We start from the raw sequence: 22,570 nt of genomic DNA, 5'->3' as shown, positions 1-22,570 counted from the left end.
TGTTAGCGTCATTTTTGGGGCAAAAATTTTTATATTAAGTCTCTCCCTCTTTTGCTCTCTGCTTTCATTTGTTACAGAGGGCTATGTTATTTGCTTTTGTTTTTCATATAAGCATTTTTTCCCATTCCTGAAACTGCTATTTTGTGGAAATTGGAAAAAAATTTTAAAAAATTTGTTACATTTTTAAAGATGTCTCAAACTGATCCTGCCTCTGATGTTACTGTAGGAACCAAGTTGCCTGAAAACAAAATCTACCAAAGCTAAGTGTGTGTGTTGTAAATTGGCTGATCTTTCTTCTTCAGCTCAAGTTTGTGGCACTTGTTATGAGAAATTGTTTCATGCTGATAAAGTTTCTATAAGTACAAATGCATCTACAGTTAAATCCTTCACAGTCAAATGTACATGATATTCCTGTTGATATAAAAGATTATATTGCTGCAGCCATAGAGAAGGCTATGACTGCTATTCCGCCTTCAAATAAACGTAAAAGGTCTCTTCCTACTTCTCATAATTCTGATGAAGTTTGTATTGACCAACAGCATACTGAAGTATTGTCTGCTGATGAGGACTTCTTTGGCTCAGAGGATCCTACTTCAGATTCTAAAATTGATAAATCTTCCTTTCTTTTTAAGATGGAATATATCCGTTCTTTGTTAAAGGAAGTATTGTTTACTTTGGGTATTGAGGAATCTAGTCCTCTTGATAAAAAGAATAGCAAATGTTTGAATTCTGTTTTTAAGACTTCTAAGGTTACTCCTCAGGTTTTTCCTATCCCAGATGCCATCTCTAATATGATTACTAAGGAATGGTCTAAGCCTGGTACTTCTTTTAATCCTTCTTCTAGGTTTAAAAAAGGGTATCCTTTACCTGTATCTAATTTAGAGCTTTGAGAGAAAGTCCCTAAGGTTGATGGCGCTATTTCTTCTCTTGCTAAACATACTACTATTCCAATGGAAGATAGTACTTCTTTTAAGGATCCCTTAGATAGGAAGATTGAATCTTATCTTAGAAAGGCATATTTACATATTGGCTATATTCTTAGACCTGCTATCGCTATAGCTGATGTTGTTGCTGCTTCAACTTTTTGGTTGGACAGTCTAGCACAGCAGTTATCGGATCCTGATTTAACTAGCATTGTTCTTCTACTTCAAAATACTAATCATTTCATTTGTGATGCTATATTTGATATTATTAAGATTGATATTAAATCTATGTCTTTAGCTATTCTATCTAGAAGAGCTTTATGGCTTAAATTATGGAATGCTGATATGGTGTCTAAATCTAGATTACTTTCTTTATCATTTCAGGGTAGTAATTTATTTGGTTCTCAGTTGGATTCTATTATCTCCACTATCACTGGGGGTAAGGGAGTTTTTCTGCCTCAAGATAAGAAATTGGGAAGTGGATTATCTCAGTTATCAGACTTTACATCCGGGAGAGTGGGCTCTCTATCCAGTTGTGTTTTTTTCAATTAGTACAGATGTGGGGTCCCCCAGAAATAGATCTGATGGCCTTGCGTCTGAACAAGAAGCTTCCAAGATATCTTTCCAGGTCCAAGGATCCTCAGGCGGAGATGGTAGATGCTCTAGCAGTTCCTTGGTTTTACCAACCTGCTTATATTTTTCTGGTTCTTCTTCCAAAGGTGATCTTCAAGATCATAATGGAACAATCTTATGTGTTTCTGATAGCTCCAGCTTGGCCTCTCAGGTTTTGGTATGCAAACCTTGTCAAGATGTCCAGTTGCCAACCTTGGCCACTTCCTTTAAGGCCAGACCTTCTGTCTCAAGGGCCGTTTATCCATCAGGATCTCAAATCTCTAAATTTGATGGCATGGAAATTGAACGCTAAGTGCTTAGTCATAGAGGTTTTTCTGACTCTGTGATTAGCACTATGATACAGGCTCGTAAGTTTGTTTCCAGGAAAATTTATCATTGGGTTTGGAAAACCTATATTTCTTGGTGTTCCACTCATAATTATTCTTGGCATTCTTTCAAAATCCCTAGGGTTTTACAGTTTCTTCAGGATGGTTTGGATAAGGGTTTGTCTGCAAATACTGTACTTTGAAAGGACAAATTTCTGCTCTTTCTGTCTTATTTCATTGAAATATTGCTAACTTTCCTGATATTCACTGTTTTGTTCAGGCTTTGTTTCATATTAAACCTGTTATTGAATCTATTTCTTCTCCTTGGAGTCTTAATTTGGTTTTGAGAATTGTGCAGGCTCCTCCTTTTGGGTCTATGCAGTCTTTGGATATTAAACTACTTTCTTGGAAAGTGTTATTTCTTTTGGCTATCTCTTCTGCTAGAAGAGTTTCCGAGTTGTCTGCTCTCTCTTGTGAGTCTCCTTATCTGATTTTCTATCAAGATAAAGCTGTTTTGCAGACTTCATTTAAATTTTTGCCTAAAGTTGTGAATTCTAACAACATCAATAGGGAAATTTTTATTCCTTCTTTATGTCCTAATCCCAAGAATACTCTTGAAAGGTCTTTACATTCTTTGGATGTGGTAAGAGCTTTGAAATATTATGTTGAGGCTACTAAGGATTTCAGAAAGACTTCTAGTCTATTTGTTATTGTTTCTGGCTCTAGGAAAGGTCAGAAAGCCTCTGCCATTTCTTTGGCATCCTGGTTGAAACTTTTGATTGACAAAGCTTATTTGGAGGTGGGGCAGTCTCCTCCTCAGAGAATTACAGCTCATTCTACTAGATTAGTTGCCATTTCTTGGGCTTTTAAGAATGAAGCTTCAGTTGATGAAATTTGCAAAGCAGCAACTTGATCTTCTATGCATTCTTTTACTAAATGTTACCATTTTGATGTGTTTGCTTCTTCAGAAGCAGCCTTTGGTAGAGAGGTTCTTCAGGCAGTTGTCTCAGTTTGATTCTATTGCCTTTTTGATTTGAGTTTTTCTGACATTTTTAAGAAAACTTATTTTTATTTTTTTAATTTAATTTCTCAGCGGATTTAGCTGTTTTTATTTTATCCCTCCCTCTCTAGTGACTTGTGGACTTCCACATCTTGGGTATGGGTATTATATCCCATACATCACTAGCTCATGGACTCTTGCCACTTACATGAAAGAAAACATAATTTATGTAAGAACTTACCTGATAAATTAATTTCTTTCATAGTGGCAAGAGTCCATGAGACCCACCCTATTTTTTGTGGTTTTGATTTTTTTGTATAAAGCACATTATTTTTTCCAGTTCCCCTTTTTGTATGCTTTTTACTTTTTTTTTTTTACACCTCACCTTTTGGCCATTCGTTAAACTGAAGTATGAGTGAGGTATATCCCATACGTCACTAGCTCATGGACTCTTGCCACTATGAAAGACATTAATTTATCAGGTAAGTTTTTACATAAATTATGTTTTTCCTTATATTGTACTTCATCCTTTTGTTTCTTTCTCTCTCTTCCCCATTTATCTTGTTTTTGAAGCTGTTGGATAATGTTATTGTTATATATCCTAGGTTACGAGATCATTTCATTGTATCTAAGCAGTAACCTCCAACGTGTTATATAATTATACGTAATAATATTTTTGATTAATGGAATTATGAATATAAATAATCGTTCATAAAATTATCATCAGCAATATCTTCAATTAATACAGTGGAATTTGTCAATACACTCCAGTGAAACGTTATATAATCTCTATTGTGTATTCCAGAATGATATTGAGATCTCTAGAAATTATGACAATAAAATTATTATAAACATTAATATTTAATCTCAAATTAAATTAATTCCTGAATTCTGATCAGTTAATCTTTATATACACTTTGATTATATTTATGTAGCAACTGAACATCACCTATGACCAGTTATATCTTTGAACAACACAACTTTAAAATATTAAGCAGGCCATAGAGATATTTAGAATAATTACTATTCAATAGATATTGTCTATTATCCTGTAAATGTAAGAAATATTTCTATAAATTAACCTAAGCTCAAAATGAATTAAACATCAGATATTACCATTAAACTTACAAGTCAATTTGCAATTAACCAGCAATACTTACTCCAATGCCAAGATGCGGACTACTAACTTAACAATGCTTAGTTAACAATATAACCAGATATTTCAACACAAATCTTACCAAATCTCAAAAAATCTAATAGAACTTTCAGAAAAATATAATTAAGCTATTTGGCCCAAAATAGTTTTATAAAATTTCAAATAATCAACCAGAGATTGTACACAATTATATTATCAACACAACATATATCTAATAATGCTGTATTAATAAGTCTAATCTAGCCACAATAGCACATGCAACTTCTAACTATTTTACAGCAACTCTAAAGCAATTTTATAAACATAAAATACAAAATCTCTCTTTTCCTCTATGGTCAAATTACTTAATTTTGAATATGATTATTCTTACCTAAGCTACCCTAGACTATGCAATGTTAATTTAGAAATACAAAATACCCTTTTAAATCACAGCTACAATTTAACTATAGCTATAGAATACCCTTGATTTAAAACATTAAAAATATAAAACAAGCATTAATACGTTACCAATAGCCAATATGATAATTCAATATCCAGATGTTTCTATTGGTCATACATGAAGGAATATTCCACTTATTTTGCAAGGGTACAGGTCACAGAGTATCTCTCTTGTCCACAGAGAGTGTTCCAGCCAGGACTCAGAAAAAGTATAGGCCCAAAATGTGTATCTCTCTCTTACAAAGTGACACTGTCTTCTTGCATAGAGTGAAAGCCTATATCAGTCATAAGCCACTCCTTCATTCTCTAATCATTCCAATAGGATCTGGTTACGCCCTTTAAACTGGAGCTCACCTCTCATAGGTTACTGGTAATGCATATGGTAATTTAAATACCCTGACAATTTAAAATACCCTTTGGTTGTAATTCACGCATTGAACACCAAAGGGACAACAGGCAACAGAATGCACCTTCATTAACAAAATACTTTAAAGTACAGAACAATATAGATTTTCATAAATGTATACTCAATATACTTATTATTTCCTAGTATTAATAAACTATCTGGTCAACATATGTGGGACTATTTAATACTACTGAGGATGCACATTTCAAGACCAAACGTGGCATAATTATCAATTCTATAGAATATATATATATATATATATATATATATATATATATATATATATATAACATACATATCCTTAGTGTATGTCTCACTATAATTTCCTACTTATAATATTTTAAGAGATGTATTCAAAAGTCACATTTTTATGAGGGGACTTAAAAGGATTTTAATTTAATACTTTCAGTATGATATTAATATATCAGTTCATTTAATATACTGGTATATGTATTGCATTTCCCAGTCACCATCTTATATCATATATGTAATTGGAAGTGAACTCTGTAGTAACAAATTTTACAGATATATTTATTGGATTCTCATTTCCTATTAATATAAATATACTCCATATTTAGTACATCTCTTGATAATGTTATTTTGAATGCACAAAAACACAGATATGATATAATCCATTGGACAACTTATTTCAGATGTATTCATTTCCAAAACTCATTTGGGATCAGATTCTGGAATAAAGCAAATGCTGTTTATTTTGAAATACCGTCAAACATTTTAAATTCACCAATACAATTATTTGTTTAATTATCAGACACTTATTTAATATAGGATATTAGGCCTTTCTTTCAGACTAATATATATATTTTCCATCTTAATATGAGGAGAGTCCACGGCTTCATTCCTTACTTGTGGGAATACAGAACCTGCCCACCAGGAGGAGGCAAAGACACCCCAGCCAAAGGCTTAAATACCTTCCCCACTCCCCTCATCCCCCAGTCATTCTTTGCCTTTCATCACACGAGGATGGCAGTGAAGTGTTGGAAGATTCGGAGTAGTCTCTTATGGAGGGTAGTCTCTTATGGAGGGTAGTACTCTTACAAGTTACAATTAAAATAAAAAAGCTAACATTACTTAAAAATAAAAAACCTAAAATTAAATTAATCTAAGATTACAAAAATAAAAAAGTCTATCATTACATAAAATAATAAACCAAATGATCGAAAAATAAACAAATTAAACCTAATCCCTATGAAAATAAAAAGCCCCCACAAAATAAAAACACCCCCTAATCTAATACTAAACTACCAATAGCCCGTAAAAGGGCCTTTTGTAGGGCATTGCCCTAAGTTAAACAGCTCTTTTAATTTAAAAAATACTAATTCCCCCCTCTAACAGTAAAACCCCCACCCACCAAACCCCCCAAAATAAAAAAATCTAACACTAAAAAATCCTAAACTACCCATTGCCCCTAAAGGGGCATTTGTATGGTCATTGCCCTTAAAAGGGCATCCAGCTCTTTTACTGCCCTTTAAATGGCATTCAGCTCTATTAAGAGTGACCTAGGTCTAACCCCCAAATAGGTACTCACCATTCCTGAAGTCCAGCGGAGAAGGTCCTGTTCCAGGCGGTGAAGTCTTCTTCCAGGCGGCTAACATCTTCTTTCAAGCGGGACCTCTTCCTTCTTCATCCAGGACCAAGCCAGCGCGGAGATGAGCGCGGAGCAGGACCAGCAACTGTGTAGCCATGGAACGTGGAGGATCCTCTTCGTATGATCGCCGCCATACACATGAATAGTGAATTCAAGGTACGCAATTAAATATGGCGTCCCTTGCATTCCTATTGGCTGATTTGATTCTTCAAATACAAATCAGCCAATAGGATGAGAACTACTGAAATCCTATTGGTTGATTTGAAGAGTCCTGCTCTGCGCTCATCTCCGCTCCGCGCCGGCTTGGTCCTAGACTTAGGCTTTTTTTTATTTTTGGGGGTTTTGTTTTTTTTAGATTAGGGATTTATTGGGCACTCTTAAAAGAGCTGAATGCCCTTTTAAGGGCAGTAAACAAGCTGAAAGCCCTTTTAAGGGCAATGCCCATACAAATGCCCCTTTAGGTGCAATGGCTAGTTTAGGATTTTTTAGTGCTATTTTTTTTATTTTGGGGGGTTTGGTGGGTGGGGGGTTTTACTGCTAGAGGGGGGATTTAGTATTTTTTAAATTTAAAGAGCTATTTAACTTTTAGGGGCTATTGGTAGTTTAGTATTAGACTAGGGGGTGTTTTTATTTTGGGGGGGCTTTTTTATTTTCATAGGGATTAGGCTTATTTTTTTATTTTAGATCATTTGGTTTATTATTTTATGTAATGTTAGACTTTTTTATTTTTTGTAATCTTAGATTAATTTAATTTAATTTTTTTAATTTTTTTTAAGTAATGTTAGATTTTTTATTTAATTGTAAGTTAGTATTTTTTAATTTAGGTAATTAGGGTTATTTAGGGGGTGTTAGGTTAGGGGGATTAGTAATTTAATTAGTTATTTGCATTGTGTGGGTTTGGCGGATTAGGGGTTAATAGTTTTATTATGTTTATTAGGGAAAAATACATAATAAAAGTATATTGCAAAATGTACACACAACTAAACATTTTATACAAAAATATCAAGGTTGTATGGTTCATTTATCAATGATGAGATACATGCATTTATAATAGAGTTGATTTTGTATCTTGTAGCTGTGATGAGAGGCAATTACAAATTTCTTTAATTTCTCACTGTTCCTCCTGCAGTCATCCTCTCACTGTTCCTCCCGCAGTCACCCTCTCTCTATTTCTCCTGCAGTCATTCTCTTACTGTTCCTCCTGCAGTCATTTTCTCACTGTTCTTTCTGCAGTCATCCTCTCATTGTCCCTCTTTGTAGTCACCCTCTCTCTGTTCCTCCTGCAGTTATTATCTCACTTTCCCCCCTGCAGTCACCTTCTCTGTTCCTCCTGCAGTCACCCTCTCACTGTTCCTCCTACAGTCACTCTCTGTGTTCCTCCTGCAGTCATTCTCTCATTGTTCATCCTGCAGTCACCCTCTCACTGCTCCTCCTGCAGTTACTCTCTGTGTTCCTCCTGCAATCACCCTCTCTCTGTTCCTCATGTAGTCACCCTCTCATTGTTCATCCTACATTCTCTCTCTCACTGTTCCTACTGTAGTCACTCTCTCACTGGTCCTCCTGCAGTCACTCTATCACTGTCCCTCCTGTAGTCACTCTGTCACTCTTTAACTGTTCCTCCTGTAGTCACCCTCTCACTGTTCCTCTTGCAGTCACCCTCTCACTGTTCCTCCTGAAGGCAACCTCTCACTGTTCCTCCTGCAGTCACCCTCTCAGTGTTCCCCCTACAGTCACCCTCTCAGTGTTCCCCCTACAGTCACCCTCTCAGTGTTCCCCCTACAGTCACCCTCTCACTGTTTCTCCTGCAGTCACCCTCTCTCTGTTCCTCCTGCAGTCATTCTTTCACTGTTCCTCCTGAAGTCACCCTCTCACTGTTCCTCCTGCAGTCACTATCTGTTGCATGCAGTCTCACTCTCACTATTCCTCCTGCAGTCACTCTCTTACTGTTCCTCCTGCAGTCACTCTCTCACTGTCCCTACTGTAGTCACTCTGTTACTCTGTCACTGTTCCTCCTGTAGTCACCCTCTAACTGTTCCTCCTGCAGTCACCCTCTCACTGTTCCTTCTGAAGGACTGAAGGAGGAACCTCCCACTGTTCCTCCTGCAGTCAACCTCTCACTGTTCCCTATTGCAGTCACCCTCTCATTGTGTGATAACGTTTAACACACAACTTTAATTACATAAACATAAGGTACTCACATGCGTACAAACAAATATTTTTGAAATCTCTTTGAATGAGGAACAAAGATACCTTGATATGCAATATTTGTTTGTACTCTTGTGAGTACCTTATGTTTATGTAATACAAGTTGTGTGTTAAACGTTATCACACTATTTGGAGCTTTCTTTTATTCCCAAGTTCATTGCGCTCTTTTTCTCTGGGAGCAACTGCAATCTGTGTAAGATGCAAGGCAAGCAGCGTTTGGAGGAGATGCAGCTGGTGTTTATTGAGAAAAGCCTGGGCAATAGCAACCTTTGCTACACGCTGAAACTAAGGATTAAAAACTACTCCTACCTGAGAACATATCAATAATTATTAATTGAATTGTTTCTATTCAATACATCTTGTATATATATATTTTTTTTATTTATCTTTATCTACAGAATAGTTTTACATAGTGGTTGTGCGCTGACCTTAATTGTCATTTCTGTTTCAATATATATATATATACATACACATTTGATGCCTTTCCTGTCAAACACCTTGACATACCATATGCCTTTGAAATAATGTGAATACTTTTTTGTTTTTAAAATAGAAATACATGAAATAGCATTGTTCTTCACTTACTTTTTATCCATATATACACTATATATATATATATATATATATATATATATATATATATACCCCTTTAACTGACCCTTATCCTCAGTCTTTGGCATAACATTCCTTGTAGATTTGAACAATTCCCCCACACACACAGACGAATACACAAACACACCTCCATCCCTCTTTATCTCACTCACTGATGTTGTCTTTTTGTTGTCTACTTAACAGATGAGGGATGTGCAGAATGAACATCTTACACGCTTTGTGGGGTCCTGCATTGACCCGCCAAATGTATGCATCCTGACCGAGTACTGTCCCAGAGGCAGCCTGCAGGTAAGTAACTATCTCCCTTACCCCTGCAACTACTCTTAAGTATTCCAAAACATCCCAGATCCTTTATTTAGAACATGGAAACTTTTTTCTCAAGAACTACTCCACTATACACACACCAGAACAAACACTTCTTTCTTTGTAGTTTTCACTATTAAAGTGACAGAAAAGTCCAAATTAAACTTCCAGTAGTGCATAGCTGCGCCTAAGCCTGCTCTTCAACAAGGATGCAAAAGAATTAAGCAAATCTGATAAAAGAAGTAAAACTGAAAGCTGTTTAGAATTGTGCTCTCTATCTGAATCTTGAAAGTTTCATTTTGACTTTTCGGTCCCTTTAATGTCATGATGCAACTGTCGACATTTACAGTGATCAAAGGGTTAGGTGGGAGTGTGAGAATGAACAGACTTCAGTGAGCCAGAACTTCAGCAAAGAAGGTAGTTTCATCTTGATGGGCACTAGGAAAACAGACTGCTTAATTCCATTTAACAATTTAGCTGCTGGTCTGTACTCTCATAATATAGAGATAAAAGTATTGAATACCACAAAGACAACACTCTGCAGCTGATATTTGTAAAGTCAATGTTTACATGATGAGAGACGAAATCATTCAATCAGAAAAAAACTACTGTCTTGTCTACATACTGCTTTCCCCTCATTCCTAGACATCCATTCCACATAAGATCTCAGAACAACCACACACTCTTACAACAGGACAACCATTCTGCGTTTATCATAGGACATCATGGCAACCAGTTCATTAAAGGGATAGTAAACCCAATTTTTCTCTGTCATGATTCAGATAGAGAATACAATTTTAAACAACCTTCTAATTTACTCCTATCAATTTTTATTTGTTCTTTTGGTATCTTTATTTGAAAATGCAGGAATGTAATGTCAGCTTAGGAGATGGACCATTTTTGGTTCAGCACCCTGGGTAGAGCTTGCTGATTGGTGGCTAAAAGGTTGTTGATTGGTGGCTATATTTAGACACCAATCAGCAAGTGCTACTCAGGTGCTGAACAAAAAATGTACTGGCTCCTAAGCTTACATTCCTGTTTTTTAAATAAAGATACTAAGGGAATGAAGAAAAATTGATAATAAAGGTAAATTAGAAAGTTGCATTCTCTATCTGAATCATGAAGGAAAAAAATGTGGGTTTCATATCCCTTTAAAACAGATAGGCCTTCCCCTCTGTCCACAAAAGGATAGAAACGTAACAGGACATGGAAATAAAAAATAAGTGAAAATAGGGAAGCTACATTTTATAATATTGAAGTAAATGTTTTCCAATCAAAATGAATAATGTTGTTTTAACAAAATAATTAGAAACATGTATTTTCTAAATACCATCTTTGAGTGGCAGTTATTGGGATAAAAGGCTCTGGTGTTCTAACCTCTTCAGCATTTGAGTTTAACCTTGGTACAAAAATGTAAATAAGTAGTGAAACTCAAGGCAGATTTTCTGACAGAGTCTCTCCAGGTAATGCAAATAACTATATCTGATTCTGACAGACGTGCTCATGCAAATTGATCCTTAATTCATAGTCTGTAAGTAGCTCTACCCCCGAAGGCCTAGGATCAGCTAGCAATCATTTAAATCTAATAGTCATATGCTACTGGGCACAAGATAAAAAGCTGTTTAAATACAAATTGCCCTTTTAGGAAAGGAATACTATACCTCCCATGTAACAGCTAGATTATGAGTTATTCGCGATATAGGGAAATTAACGAAATAAACAAAAGTTGCGTTATTTAACCCCCTATAGCGCTGCCATTACAAGTTTTGAAACAGCCGGCTTGTGCGTGTGATATGGCTGCGTTGAGCTCCATACCGCACACAACCCAAACTCTGTTTTGACATGCTCATGCATGCTTTCCCCATAGACATCAATGGGGAGAGCGGGCAAAAAAAAAGCCTAACACCTGCAATCGTGGAATGAAAAGCTCCTTAACGCAGCCCCATTGATGTCTATGGGGAAAATAAAAGTTACATTTAAACCTAACACCCTAACATAAACCCCACGTCTAAACATCCTTAATCTGCTGCCCCTGACATTGCCGACACCTAAATCATGTTATTAACCCCTAATCTGCCACTCCCAATATCGCCGCCACCTAAATAAAACTATTGACCCCTAATCTGCCGCTCCCGATATCACTATACTAAAGTTATTAACCCCTATTCCGCCGCTCCCCAACATTGCCGCCACTAAATAAAGGTATTAACTCCTAAACCTCTGGCCTCCTACATCTACCACTAAATAAACCTATTAACCCCTAAACCACCAGCCCCCCACATCGCAACAACCTAAATTAAACTATATATTAACCGCTAAACCTAACCCTAACGTAACCCTAAACCTAACACTCCCTAACTTTAACATAATTAAAATAGAGCTAAACTAAAGTTACAATTATTAACTAAATAATACTTTTTTAAAACTAAATACATACTTACCTGTGAAATAAAACCTAAGCTAGCTACAATAGAACTAATAGTTATATTGTAGCTAGCTTAGGTTTTATTTTTATTTCACAGGTAAGTTTATATTTATTTTAACTAGGTAGACTAGTTAGTAAATAGTTATTAACTATTTACTAACTACCTAGCTAAAATAAATACAAACTTACGGCTAGATTTAGAGTTTTGTCGGTAACGACCCGCATAGCTAACGCTGGCTTTTTTTTCCCTGCACCTTTTAAATACCGCTGGTATTTAGAGTTCACAGAAGGGCTGCGTTAGGCTCCAAAAAGGGAGCGTAGAGCATAATTTACCGCCACTGCAACTCTCAATACCAGCGGTGCTTACGGACGCGGCCAACTTCAAAAACGTGCTCGTGCACGATTCCCCCATAGGAAACAATGGGGCAGTTTGAGCTGAAAAAAACCTAACACCTGCAAAAAAGCAGCGTTCAGCTCCTAACGCATCCCCATTGTTTCCTATGGGGAAACACTTCCTAAGTCTGCACCTAACACCCTAACATGTACCCCGAGTCTAAACACCCCTAACCTTACACTTATTAACCCCTAATCTGCCGCTCCCGCTATCGCTGACCCCTGCATATTTTTTTACCCCCTAATCTGCCGCTCCGTACACCGCCGCAACCTACGTTATCCCTATGTACCCCTAATCTGCTGCCCCTAACACCGCCGACCCCTATATTATATTTATTAACCCCTAATCAGCCATCCCCAACGTCGCCTCCTACCTACAATTATTAACCCCTAATCTGCCGACCGGACCTCGCCGCTACTCTAATAAATGTATTAACCCCTAAAGCTAAGTCTAACCCTAACCCTAACACCCCCCTAAGTTAAATATAATTTAAATCTAACAAAATAAATTAACTCTTATTAAATAAATTATTCCTATTTAAAGCTAAATACTTACCTGTAAAATAAATCCTAATATAGCTACAATATAAATTATAATTATATTGTAGCTATTTTAGGATTAATATTTATTTTACAGGCAACTTTGTATTTATTTTAACCAGGTACAATAGCTATTAAATAGTTAATAACTATTCAATAGTTACCTAGTTAAAATAATTACAAAATTACCTGTAAAATAAATCCTAACCTAAGTTACAATTAAACCTAACACTACACTATCAATAAATTAATTAAATAAAATACCTACAATTATCTACAATTAAACCTAACACTACACTATCAATACATTAATTAAATACAATACCTACAAATAAATACAATTAAATAAACTAACTAAAGTACAAAAAATAAAAAAGAACTAAGTTACAAAAAATAAAAAAATATTTACAAACATTAGAAAAATATTACAACAATTTTAAGCTAATTACACCTACTCTAAGCCCCCTAATAAAATAACAAAGCCCCCCAAAATAAAAAAAATGCCCTACCCTATTCTAAAATAAAAATAGAAAAGCTCTTTTACCTTACCAGCCCTTAAAAGGGCCTTTTGCAGGGTATGCCCCAAAGAATTCAGCTCTTTTGCCTGGAAAAAAAACATACAATACCCCCCCCCAACATTACAACCCACCACCCACATACCCCTAATCTAACCCAAACCCCCCTTAAATAAACCTAACACTAAGCCCCTGAAGATCTTCCTACCTTATCTTCACCACGCCGGGTATCACCGATCGGTCCAGGCTCCGAAGTCTTGATCCAAGCCCAAGCGGGGGCTGAAGACGTCCGTCCTCCGGCTGAAGTCTTGATCCAAACCCAAGCGTGGGCTGAAGACGTCCATCCTCTGGCTGAAATCTTGATCCAAGCGACGCCTGAAGAAGTCCATCATCGGGAAGAAGTCTTCATCCTATCCGGGCAGAAGAGGAGATCCGGACCGGTAGACATCTTCATCCAAGCGGCATCTTCTATCTTCTTCCATCCGACGAAGAGCGGCTCAATCTTCAAGACCTCCGGCACGGATCCATCCTCTTCTTCCGACGTCCTAACACAGAATGAAGGTTCCTTTAAGGGACGTCATCCAAGATGGCGTCCCTCGAATTCCGATTGGCTGATAGGATTCTATCAGCCAATCGGAATTAAGGTAGAAAAAATCTGATTGGCTGATTGAATCAGCCAATCAGATTCAAGTTCAATCCGATTGGCTGATTGGATCAGCCAATCAGATTGAGCTCGCATTCTATTGGCTAATCGGAACAGCCAATAGAATGCGAGCTCAATCTGATTGGCTGATTGGATCAGCCAATCGGATTGAACTTGAATCTGATTGGCTGATTCCATCAGCCAATCAGAATTTTCCTACCTTAATTCCGATTGGCTGATAGAATCCTATCAGCCAATCGGAATTCGAGGGACGCCATCTTGGAAAAATCAGTTACGTGTGCGGGACTGATGTTGCGTTACAGGGTAAAAGGCTTGAGGTACAGCTATACCGACAAGACTTGTAATGGCTGCGGTGCTGTTTTAACGCTGAAATTACCATTTTTTCAGCGTTAAAACAGGAACGCACAACTCGTAATCTAGCTGTAAGTGAGTTATCTATTTAGCATATGTCTCATGCAGCGCTGATTGCCGGATCATTTTGTTCCTAGTATTTGACATTTACTGTGCCATGTTTCATTATTTTGCTTGGCAGAAACAAAGTGGAGGTGGAGGTTGAGTATAATGCACAGATAGGTTTCAGTGCTGTAAATCTGGAGAGTGGTGTTATTTTTTTTAAATGTGTGATGTCATCAGGCAGAAGCAAAGGGAATCTTGGCATTGAGACACATACATTAGACATAAGGTGGGAATCAAAGCTAATTACAGACACATTTTGTCCTCTTTAAATAAAAAAAAGTTGCCTAATACTAAAAAAAGACTGCAGCCAGTGTGCTATGACAGCGTTCTGCAAGGCTGATCAGCAAAATTTGTTATACTGCTATCTGATTTGATCCAGTAGAGCTCAGAAAGAGCAGGGCTGTAAGTCTTCTACCTTAAGATATGCATCAGTGATAGTTATCACATTAAATTATGGTTTGTCTCCTCCGCTGTTCAAGTGTACTGTAAAACTGAGACTTTGGAAAATAGTGACCTTAGAAGTGAGTTGCCTAATAAGCCTTGATAAGTTTCTTGCTGTAAGCGATATATTCAACATATTCTAAAAGGTGAAGAGATAAAAAAGACAAATATTTTGTTCAGTTTTATTTTATGCAGTCATCCTTCAAATTTAGAAGGTTTGCAAAAACATAAAAAAAAAAAAAAAAAAAACAGTATCAATCTGTGCAATGTGCGACAATATTGTATGGAAAACAAATACCTGCGTGATGCATCTATATAAACCTATTTCTGAAAATAAATCCACAGGTTCAAGGTTTCCTCTGTGGAAAAAAAAAAGTAATTTCCAAACAGCATTTGATATTGATGAAATGTCTTCATAAGACCACTCTGAAAACAAGTCTCCTAATTGATTTATAGCAGAAGCTATAGAATTTATCTATACAAATAAAAACGTGAACCTTGTAGGTCAAATAAAGAAAGCAGAGAAATATAATTTGGAGATTTTTCAACATCAATACAAAATGCTAGATGCTTTGGGAATCTCTACTGATAGCAAGGAAGTCGCAGCGTAGCAACAGCATAGCACTTGAGCAGCTCAAATTACAACAGTGGAAGGTCGCTTTTGACTCCCATTCAATTCATTGGCCTAAATTCAATAAAACCTGTTCATGAAACTTATATCCTGCACCCTAATATCTTGAACCCTACATTATAATCAATGGAATTGCAAATGTCATGTAGCTATTCAAAAGTTCCTTTGTGAATAATACTGGGATCATGTACATGCCTTTAAAACATTACAGAAAAAACTTGAAATGAAAAAAAAATGAAATAAAAACTCCCAATATAAAACAGGCCACTCCAACGTGCAAAAAAAGAAAAGAATAATAAAATAAAGGGAAATAAGATAAAAATGAGAACACCACAGGGATTTTTCTTAGCAGCGATCCTAGCCGGTTGCACACTCCTAGAGCTCCAGTTGAACCTCCACAGCAAAAATCACCTTCTTTGACCACTACTTGGCTTCAGCACATGGTAGTGCTTTATAGACAACGCTACCCCCCTTGGTACTCCGAGGTATTCAGCCAACACCAAACATCCCGGCACAGACTCTATCTATACCGTTCTCTTGCAAGAAGGGACACAAGCACAAAGAAGAAGATAAGTTACTTAAGGGGAATCAAAGCAAAAGGCTTTTATTACCCTGCAGTTAAAATGGCTACCACATAGAAAGCAGTCCCACAAGACAGCCTAAGTATCCACATGGCCAGATTCGAAGAACGGTGTCAATACCTTCTAGATAATGCCCCATTGGACTATCTATTGAGCCGTTTGACCACCACAAGCACAGTAACTACAACTATTGAGGGTGCAATGTAAATAAATCCACTTGACACAGACCCCTGGCAGGGGAAACCTCAGCACTCGGAGGTTACCTCCTGGATATCACACAAGCCACTATACAGAGGGGAGATGTCAAAGGCTTTGCATAGCCTTCCTGCAGAAGCTTTCTGCAGAGCTTCAGACCCAAGGTACTCACTAAAAACAATGATAATCTCTACGGATCCATCTGGCACTCTGAGAGACTTTCTACAGACAGGAGGTTACCCACCATTAGGTGGGGCCGAATGGGAGTTTGTGGGGGGCTCCCAGGATGCCATGGTAGTAAAACAGGCACACTCCCTACTCAGTATCATCACTCCAGTAGACAACTACAACAAAACTGATCCACAACCAGAGGTTTTCCACAAACGGCAGGGCTACACAAAGTCCTTAAGCTTCCTTGAAGGGACTTCAGAAGAGGTTGGTTTGAGCTTCCGATCGACCCCGAGTCACTGCAACAGCCTCTCTCGGAGAGATTTTCACATTGCGAGTGGGACTTAGCCTTTCTCATGGACAAAATCTTTGGAATAATATAGTAAAAGCAATTTGCTTCTACCGCCATCCGCTCCACAACAATGGCGAAGACACTGTTGGGACATTCACATGTGTTATGCTGTGTTGATTCTGTTATCTTTAGCTCAGTTCACATAACATAATTTACCAATGTCTCATGTTTTTTGTTTTTCTTGATTATGTTATTGTTATATTTATTCTAGTGAGGAAATAGGCTAGACAATGTCTCCAGGACAAATTGTATTGTATATGTGGCTTATGCTGCCCAAATATAAGCAAGATTTATCTATTCCTCAACATATCGCTGTCCCTTTTATATAATTGCCCAGCGCCATACTGACCCTCTTTATGTGGCTAGTGGCCGGGGGCAACGGGAAATACAAGAAAATAAAAGGACAGGGGAAAAGGGATAGCATAAACGCAGCATGAGGTTATGAATCTTTTTATGATGGAAGCTACCCACATATGTACAAATCCCATGGGAAACTAGAAATTTACTTTACTCACAACTATTTAGCCTCATAGTTAATATTGTTGAACACAGTTATCTGATCCTGTACTCAAAGTGAGGAATCTTTCTAAAACCTTAATATAGCTTATATCCCCTCTACTTAATACTCAATATGGTATCTATTCTCATTCTTATATTTCTACACCCCTTTCAACATAGTGTATACATCCCCTCTTCCCACACGAAATATGTATGAGCAGGGTGCCACATATTTAAGCTTTGCATTAACGTTAAAAGTTTGTTTTTGGTCCTTAAATTGTAAATCTCATAATACTTGGTTTATACAGTTTTGCTATGTTTCAGTTTCATTATATATATTTCTTTTCATATTAATATCAAGGACCCAAGAGTGGGCCGGACTCTTACTAACTGGGACAAAAAAATGAGGATTGTTGTGTAAGATGTACAAAAATGTTTTCCAAGCACGTTTTGTATTTTTCTTTTACTTTCCTTTATGACATTATAATAATTGTATTGTGCAATTCCTCAATAAAAATTATTCAAAAATTAAACTAAAAAAAAATGAGACAACCACATCAGTTGTGATAAAATGAGACACGACCGGTGGATAAAATACTTTACAGGGACAATAGAGTCTTTATGAAATCCACACAAAAAAACATTGCCTGAGGGGAAGCCGTGATTGGAGCAAGCCGGATTCTTCATTGGTGACGTATGAAGAGTCTTGCGATGGGCAGGGGAAGCGCTAGAGCGGCTTCCAGAATAAAAGGTAAGTATTTGTACAAAAACGGGGAAATGTAAACTTTGATGAATGAAAGTGCCCCTGTTTTTAATAGTATTTTTAAAAACAGGGCACTGATTCATCAAAGTTTACCTTCACTTTAATGTTCCTTTAATATTGCTCCATAAAAGATCCAACAGAATGGGATAAATGTAAGGATGTAGACATAGCTAGCTGGGAGAGAGAAAAAAAAAGATAATTTTAAGGAAGATTAACCCTCAAATTCTATGACTCTGAAAAAAATATTCCCGTTCAATAAACTAAAACATAATTTCAAGAGCTGATATTAATATTGTAATAAAAGCTGTAAATACTTCATTTTGGAGGGAAAAAAACACAAATGCAGAAGCCAAGAAGTTCATCCTACTCAAAACTAATTGATATGAGAATTTTTTTTGCAGCACATGCAGTTATATATCTTATATGGCAAACAGCCAAGTGCAGGATTTTATGGGGGAACAGCTTTGTGACTTGGATTGTGGGCAGCAAGTTCTGAAGTGAACTTATGTACATTTGCTTTCAAATAATAGATGTTGAACATGGGGTAAGTTTGCTTGTACCTCAAGTTAACAGATAAAGATATTTATCTGAGAAACAAATCCTTTCAATAGAGGCTTTACATTACATGATGAAAGCAGTTACGTTGCATGTAGAGATAGCTTCATGTCGGACAGGACAATCACTTTTATTCTGTGCTTTGAGGCTGAATCACTGTATTTTCTTGCTGGAAATTATTATAAGAGAACATTGAAGTGAAAATTAAATGTTCATGGTTTAAATAGAGCAAACAATTAAAAATAATAATAAAAAAAAACTTTCCAATTAAATTCTATTATCTTCATGGTTAAAGCTTGGTCCCCTTCTATATGGGCATACTGAAGTAGGTTCAGCAACATACACATGTTTTGAGCACTATATGGCAACAGTGGGCTCCATTCACCAAGCTGCAATAGCAGCTTTGGAGCCCCAGTATTTCATGCTCACTAAGAGCAAGTCTGAAACGCTTGTTAAATAGCAGCGGTCTAAAGACCACTGCTACATAAACTGACCGCGACACTTTTGGTGGAGGATTGCAATAATCTTGCTACTTAACCTGTCTGCAACACTTAAGGTGGGGGATTGCAATCATCTTGATCAGATCAGCCCTTCTTGCGTGCAACCGCAGGGGGCGGCTATACACAATCTGTGGATTGTGCAATGTTACATGCTGGTAGCGAGCCACTTTCCGCTGCTGCAAGGCTGGGTGGACAAGATACATGACAGCGAACATTGTCCGCCATCTTTTGTTAAAAGGGAGCCTAGTGTGTGAAGCGATATTATACAAACAAGGTGTAGAGGAAATTTACACCAGGCAGTGCTGACTGACATCAGGAAACCCTAACAGCTCTGCCATCACTTACAACTACTGCTTGAATGTCTACTGCCATATAGTTCTCAGGGTATGTTGAAATTCCTGAGCCTAATTCTGTATGCCCACAACTTTCAAATTATCAGAATAAGAAAAAAAGTAAATTTGATAATATAAGTTAGATTTTTTTTGTAAGTTGTTCCCTGTTTGAATCGTGAACATTCCATTTTGACTTCCATCATTCCATATACCCTTGGCTTGCCTACCACATCATGTTGGGTCAAGATTAAAACAACTGTTTATATGTCTGATAATAAAAGACCACCTGGACCTGAAGCTGACAACATGATGGTTGTTTTTGTTGCAAGACTGCATAAGTGAGTGAATTGAGGCCTGTTAAGTTTTAGTCCATTACCTTTGTGGTGGAGCTGTCTTATTTGTTCAATGTTGTCATGGAATATGTAACAATAAAAACATTGCTACTGGTAAGGTGCATGTTCTCTGAGAACATAGGGTGAGAAGGAGAAACCATGAGAGCAGCAGGATGGAGAGCAACCTTTTGATTAGCAGATAGTAGAATATGAAAATTAGCACTACAGGTAGGTTTCTAGGTATAAGAGGCAGCAGTGTGGGAATGACTATCATTGGTTTATGGGTGAGCTGCTGACTGTATAGTGAGTGGGTGCACTTGAGAAGCATCTGCCTGAGGAACAGGTGGTTAGGTATGAAAAGCTACTGTTTAAGGAGTAATTAAAATGGGATGAAGTGTGGATAACAAGATGGCAGTGAGTAGAAAGAACAAATGAGTGCAAGAGGCTGCTGTAATATAAGCAGGTGGATACTAGAGTTAAAGAAGAGAGTTACAGGGTGAATGAGAGGCTACTGAGTGAGGAGCGTGTAGGGGAGAATTAAAGATGTTTAGTTGATAAATTAATGTGTATGATGAGTGGGGAAATAATGGTGATTGATCAGGACAGGGAGCCAGGGTAGAAATAGGTAGCTAATTACAAGAGGCTGATGGGTGGGGAGCAAATGGATGAGTCTGCTGTTTGTAGGAGGGTTTGAAGTTCTTCATAAGGAATGAGTGAATATGGAGAACAGCTGAGGTAACAGGGCAGCAAGTGATGCATAAGCACGTTTATAGACAAAGTAATATAAGGTATGAGAGATGTAAAACACACACTACACTGACACACAACACTCACTCACTACACTCACATACACACACTACAAACACTACACATACATACACGCTTCTCACACACACGTACACAGAAACTACAGGGGTGTACACTGCACTCACACAATAACACTCACTCAAACACTACACTCACATACACACCACACGCACTACACACACATACACTACTATCAAACACACATACATGTACTCAGACACTACACTGATACACACTGCATTCACACACACTAACACTGCATACACACTACACACTACACACACACATTACACACTCACACGCTCCTCTCATACTACTCTCAAACACATGTACACATATACTACACTGATGCACACTACACACACACATTACACACTCACACGCTCCTTACACACTACTCTCAAACACATGTACACAGACACTGCATACACACTACACACACATGCGCTCCTCTCATACTACTCTCAAACACACACACACATACACAGACACTACACTGATGCACACTGCACTCGCAAACTTACACTGCATACACACTACACACGCATGCTCCTTATACACTACTCTCAAACACACATACACAGACACTACAATGACACACCCTACACGCATCCTACACTCACACACTAACACTGCATACACACATACACACACACTACACTCACACGCACTCTACACACACTGACTAAAATCACACACACATATTACACACGTGTGCACACACCAATATTTACATTTGTTAAAATATCTAGAGTTATTTGTTATAATTTTCTTTTTTATGGCGTCGGTAAGGTGTTGAATTTACCTCTTAACTTTTTGTGCCATATATTTAATAAAGATATCTGTATATATTCAACTTCACAGAAAATTTATGTTTCATATTTTTCCTAACAGGATATTTTGGAGAATGAGAGCATCACTCTGGATTGGATGTTCAGATACTCGCTGATTAACGACATTGTGAAGGTACCAGCAGAGCAGTAAAGAGGGGGAGGTTTATAATGGAAAAAAAGATTCAGTAGCATCATAAAAGTGCAATAAATATACTGAGGTCTGGTAGACTGACTAGCTATATTACAATATTACTACTCTTCTCCATTTTTTTTTTCTATCTTCCACCTTTTTCCCTATTCTTTTTCTTACTATAATACTCCAATTCTTTCTTATCAGAGTCCATCTTCTTACCTTGCTTATTTGACCCTATCTATTCCTTTTGATATGTGAAAATGTCTTAATAGAGAGAACACACAACATTAGCCATCACATAAACAGGTTACAGTTAGATAATATAATCCCACATACACACAAAAAAACAGAAAGCTAACACAGTTTATACTAAGGATGTAAGACAGGGCTGGAGAGCATCTTTCATAAATAATAAGAATAATATATGTATATCTTGGAACTCCCTGGTAATGCTTACCAGTGAAAAGCCCTCACCTAAGAGGCGAGGTCAGAATCAACCACTCCCCTGATTACCTATAAACATAACCTCTTTCTCCTCCTAGTTCTTGTCCAGCCCTCATGGAAGTAGTTCATGGGAAACCAAAACGTCAGAGATATTCTGTAAAGAGGATTTCGCCAAAGTACCAACTAGTAAATCTTTGTGATTAATTATGAATCATTTGGTTGAAGTCATTACTCTTACTGGTGTTGCTAAACATAATACAGTTAATGGTAGATATGAATGTTTCGTAAAGACATGTAAAGTACATTGTTGGTGTTGTTTGTAAAATAAAATTCTCTTATTAGAGCTAATAGGAATGTAGTAATAAAGATAAGTATATGTCCCCTACTGAATGCTGCTATCTAGAGGTAAGACGAGCACGAAT

General features: G+C 37.1%; 1 protein-coding gene across 2 annotated transcripts in view; it reads left to right on the top strand.

Moving 5' to 3' along the window:
- NPR1 (natriuretic peptide receptor 1) overlaps nt 1–22,570 on the top strand; it is a 336,428-nt gene that overhangs the window by 244,555 nt on the left and 69,303 nt on the right. For both annotated transcript variants that reach the window (XM_053704226.1, XM_053704235.1), the window contains exons 12-13: nt 9,471–9,575; nt 21,633–21,704. In XM_053704226.1, the coding sequence (XP_053560201.1) occupies nt 9,471–9,575; nt 21,633–21,704 (177 nt within the window). The remainder of the gene's footprint in view (nt 1–9,470; nt 9,576–21,632; nt 21,705–22,570) is intronic.

The sequence above is a fragment of the Bombina bombina genome, chromosome 1 (genome assembly GCF_027579735.1).
Source record: "Bombina bombina isolate aBomBom1 chromosome 1, aBomBom1.pri, whole genome shotgun sequence".
Classification (NCBI taxonomy): Eukaryota; Metazoa; Chordata; class Amphibia; order Anura; family Bombinatoridae; genus Bombina; species Bombina bombina.
This window is presented reverse-complemented; position numbering and strand designations above follow the sequence as displayed.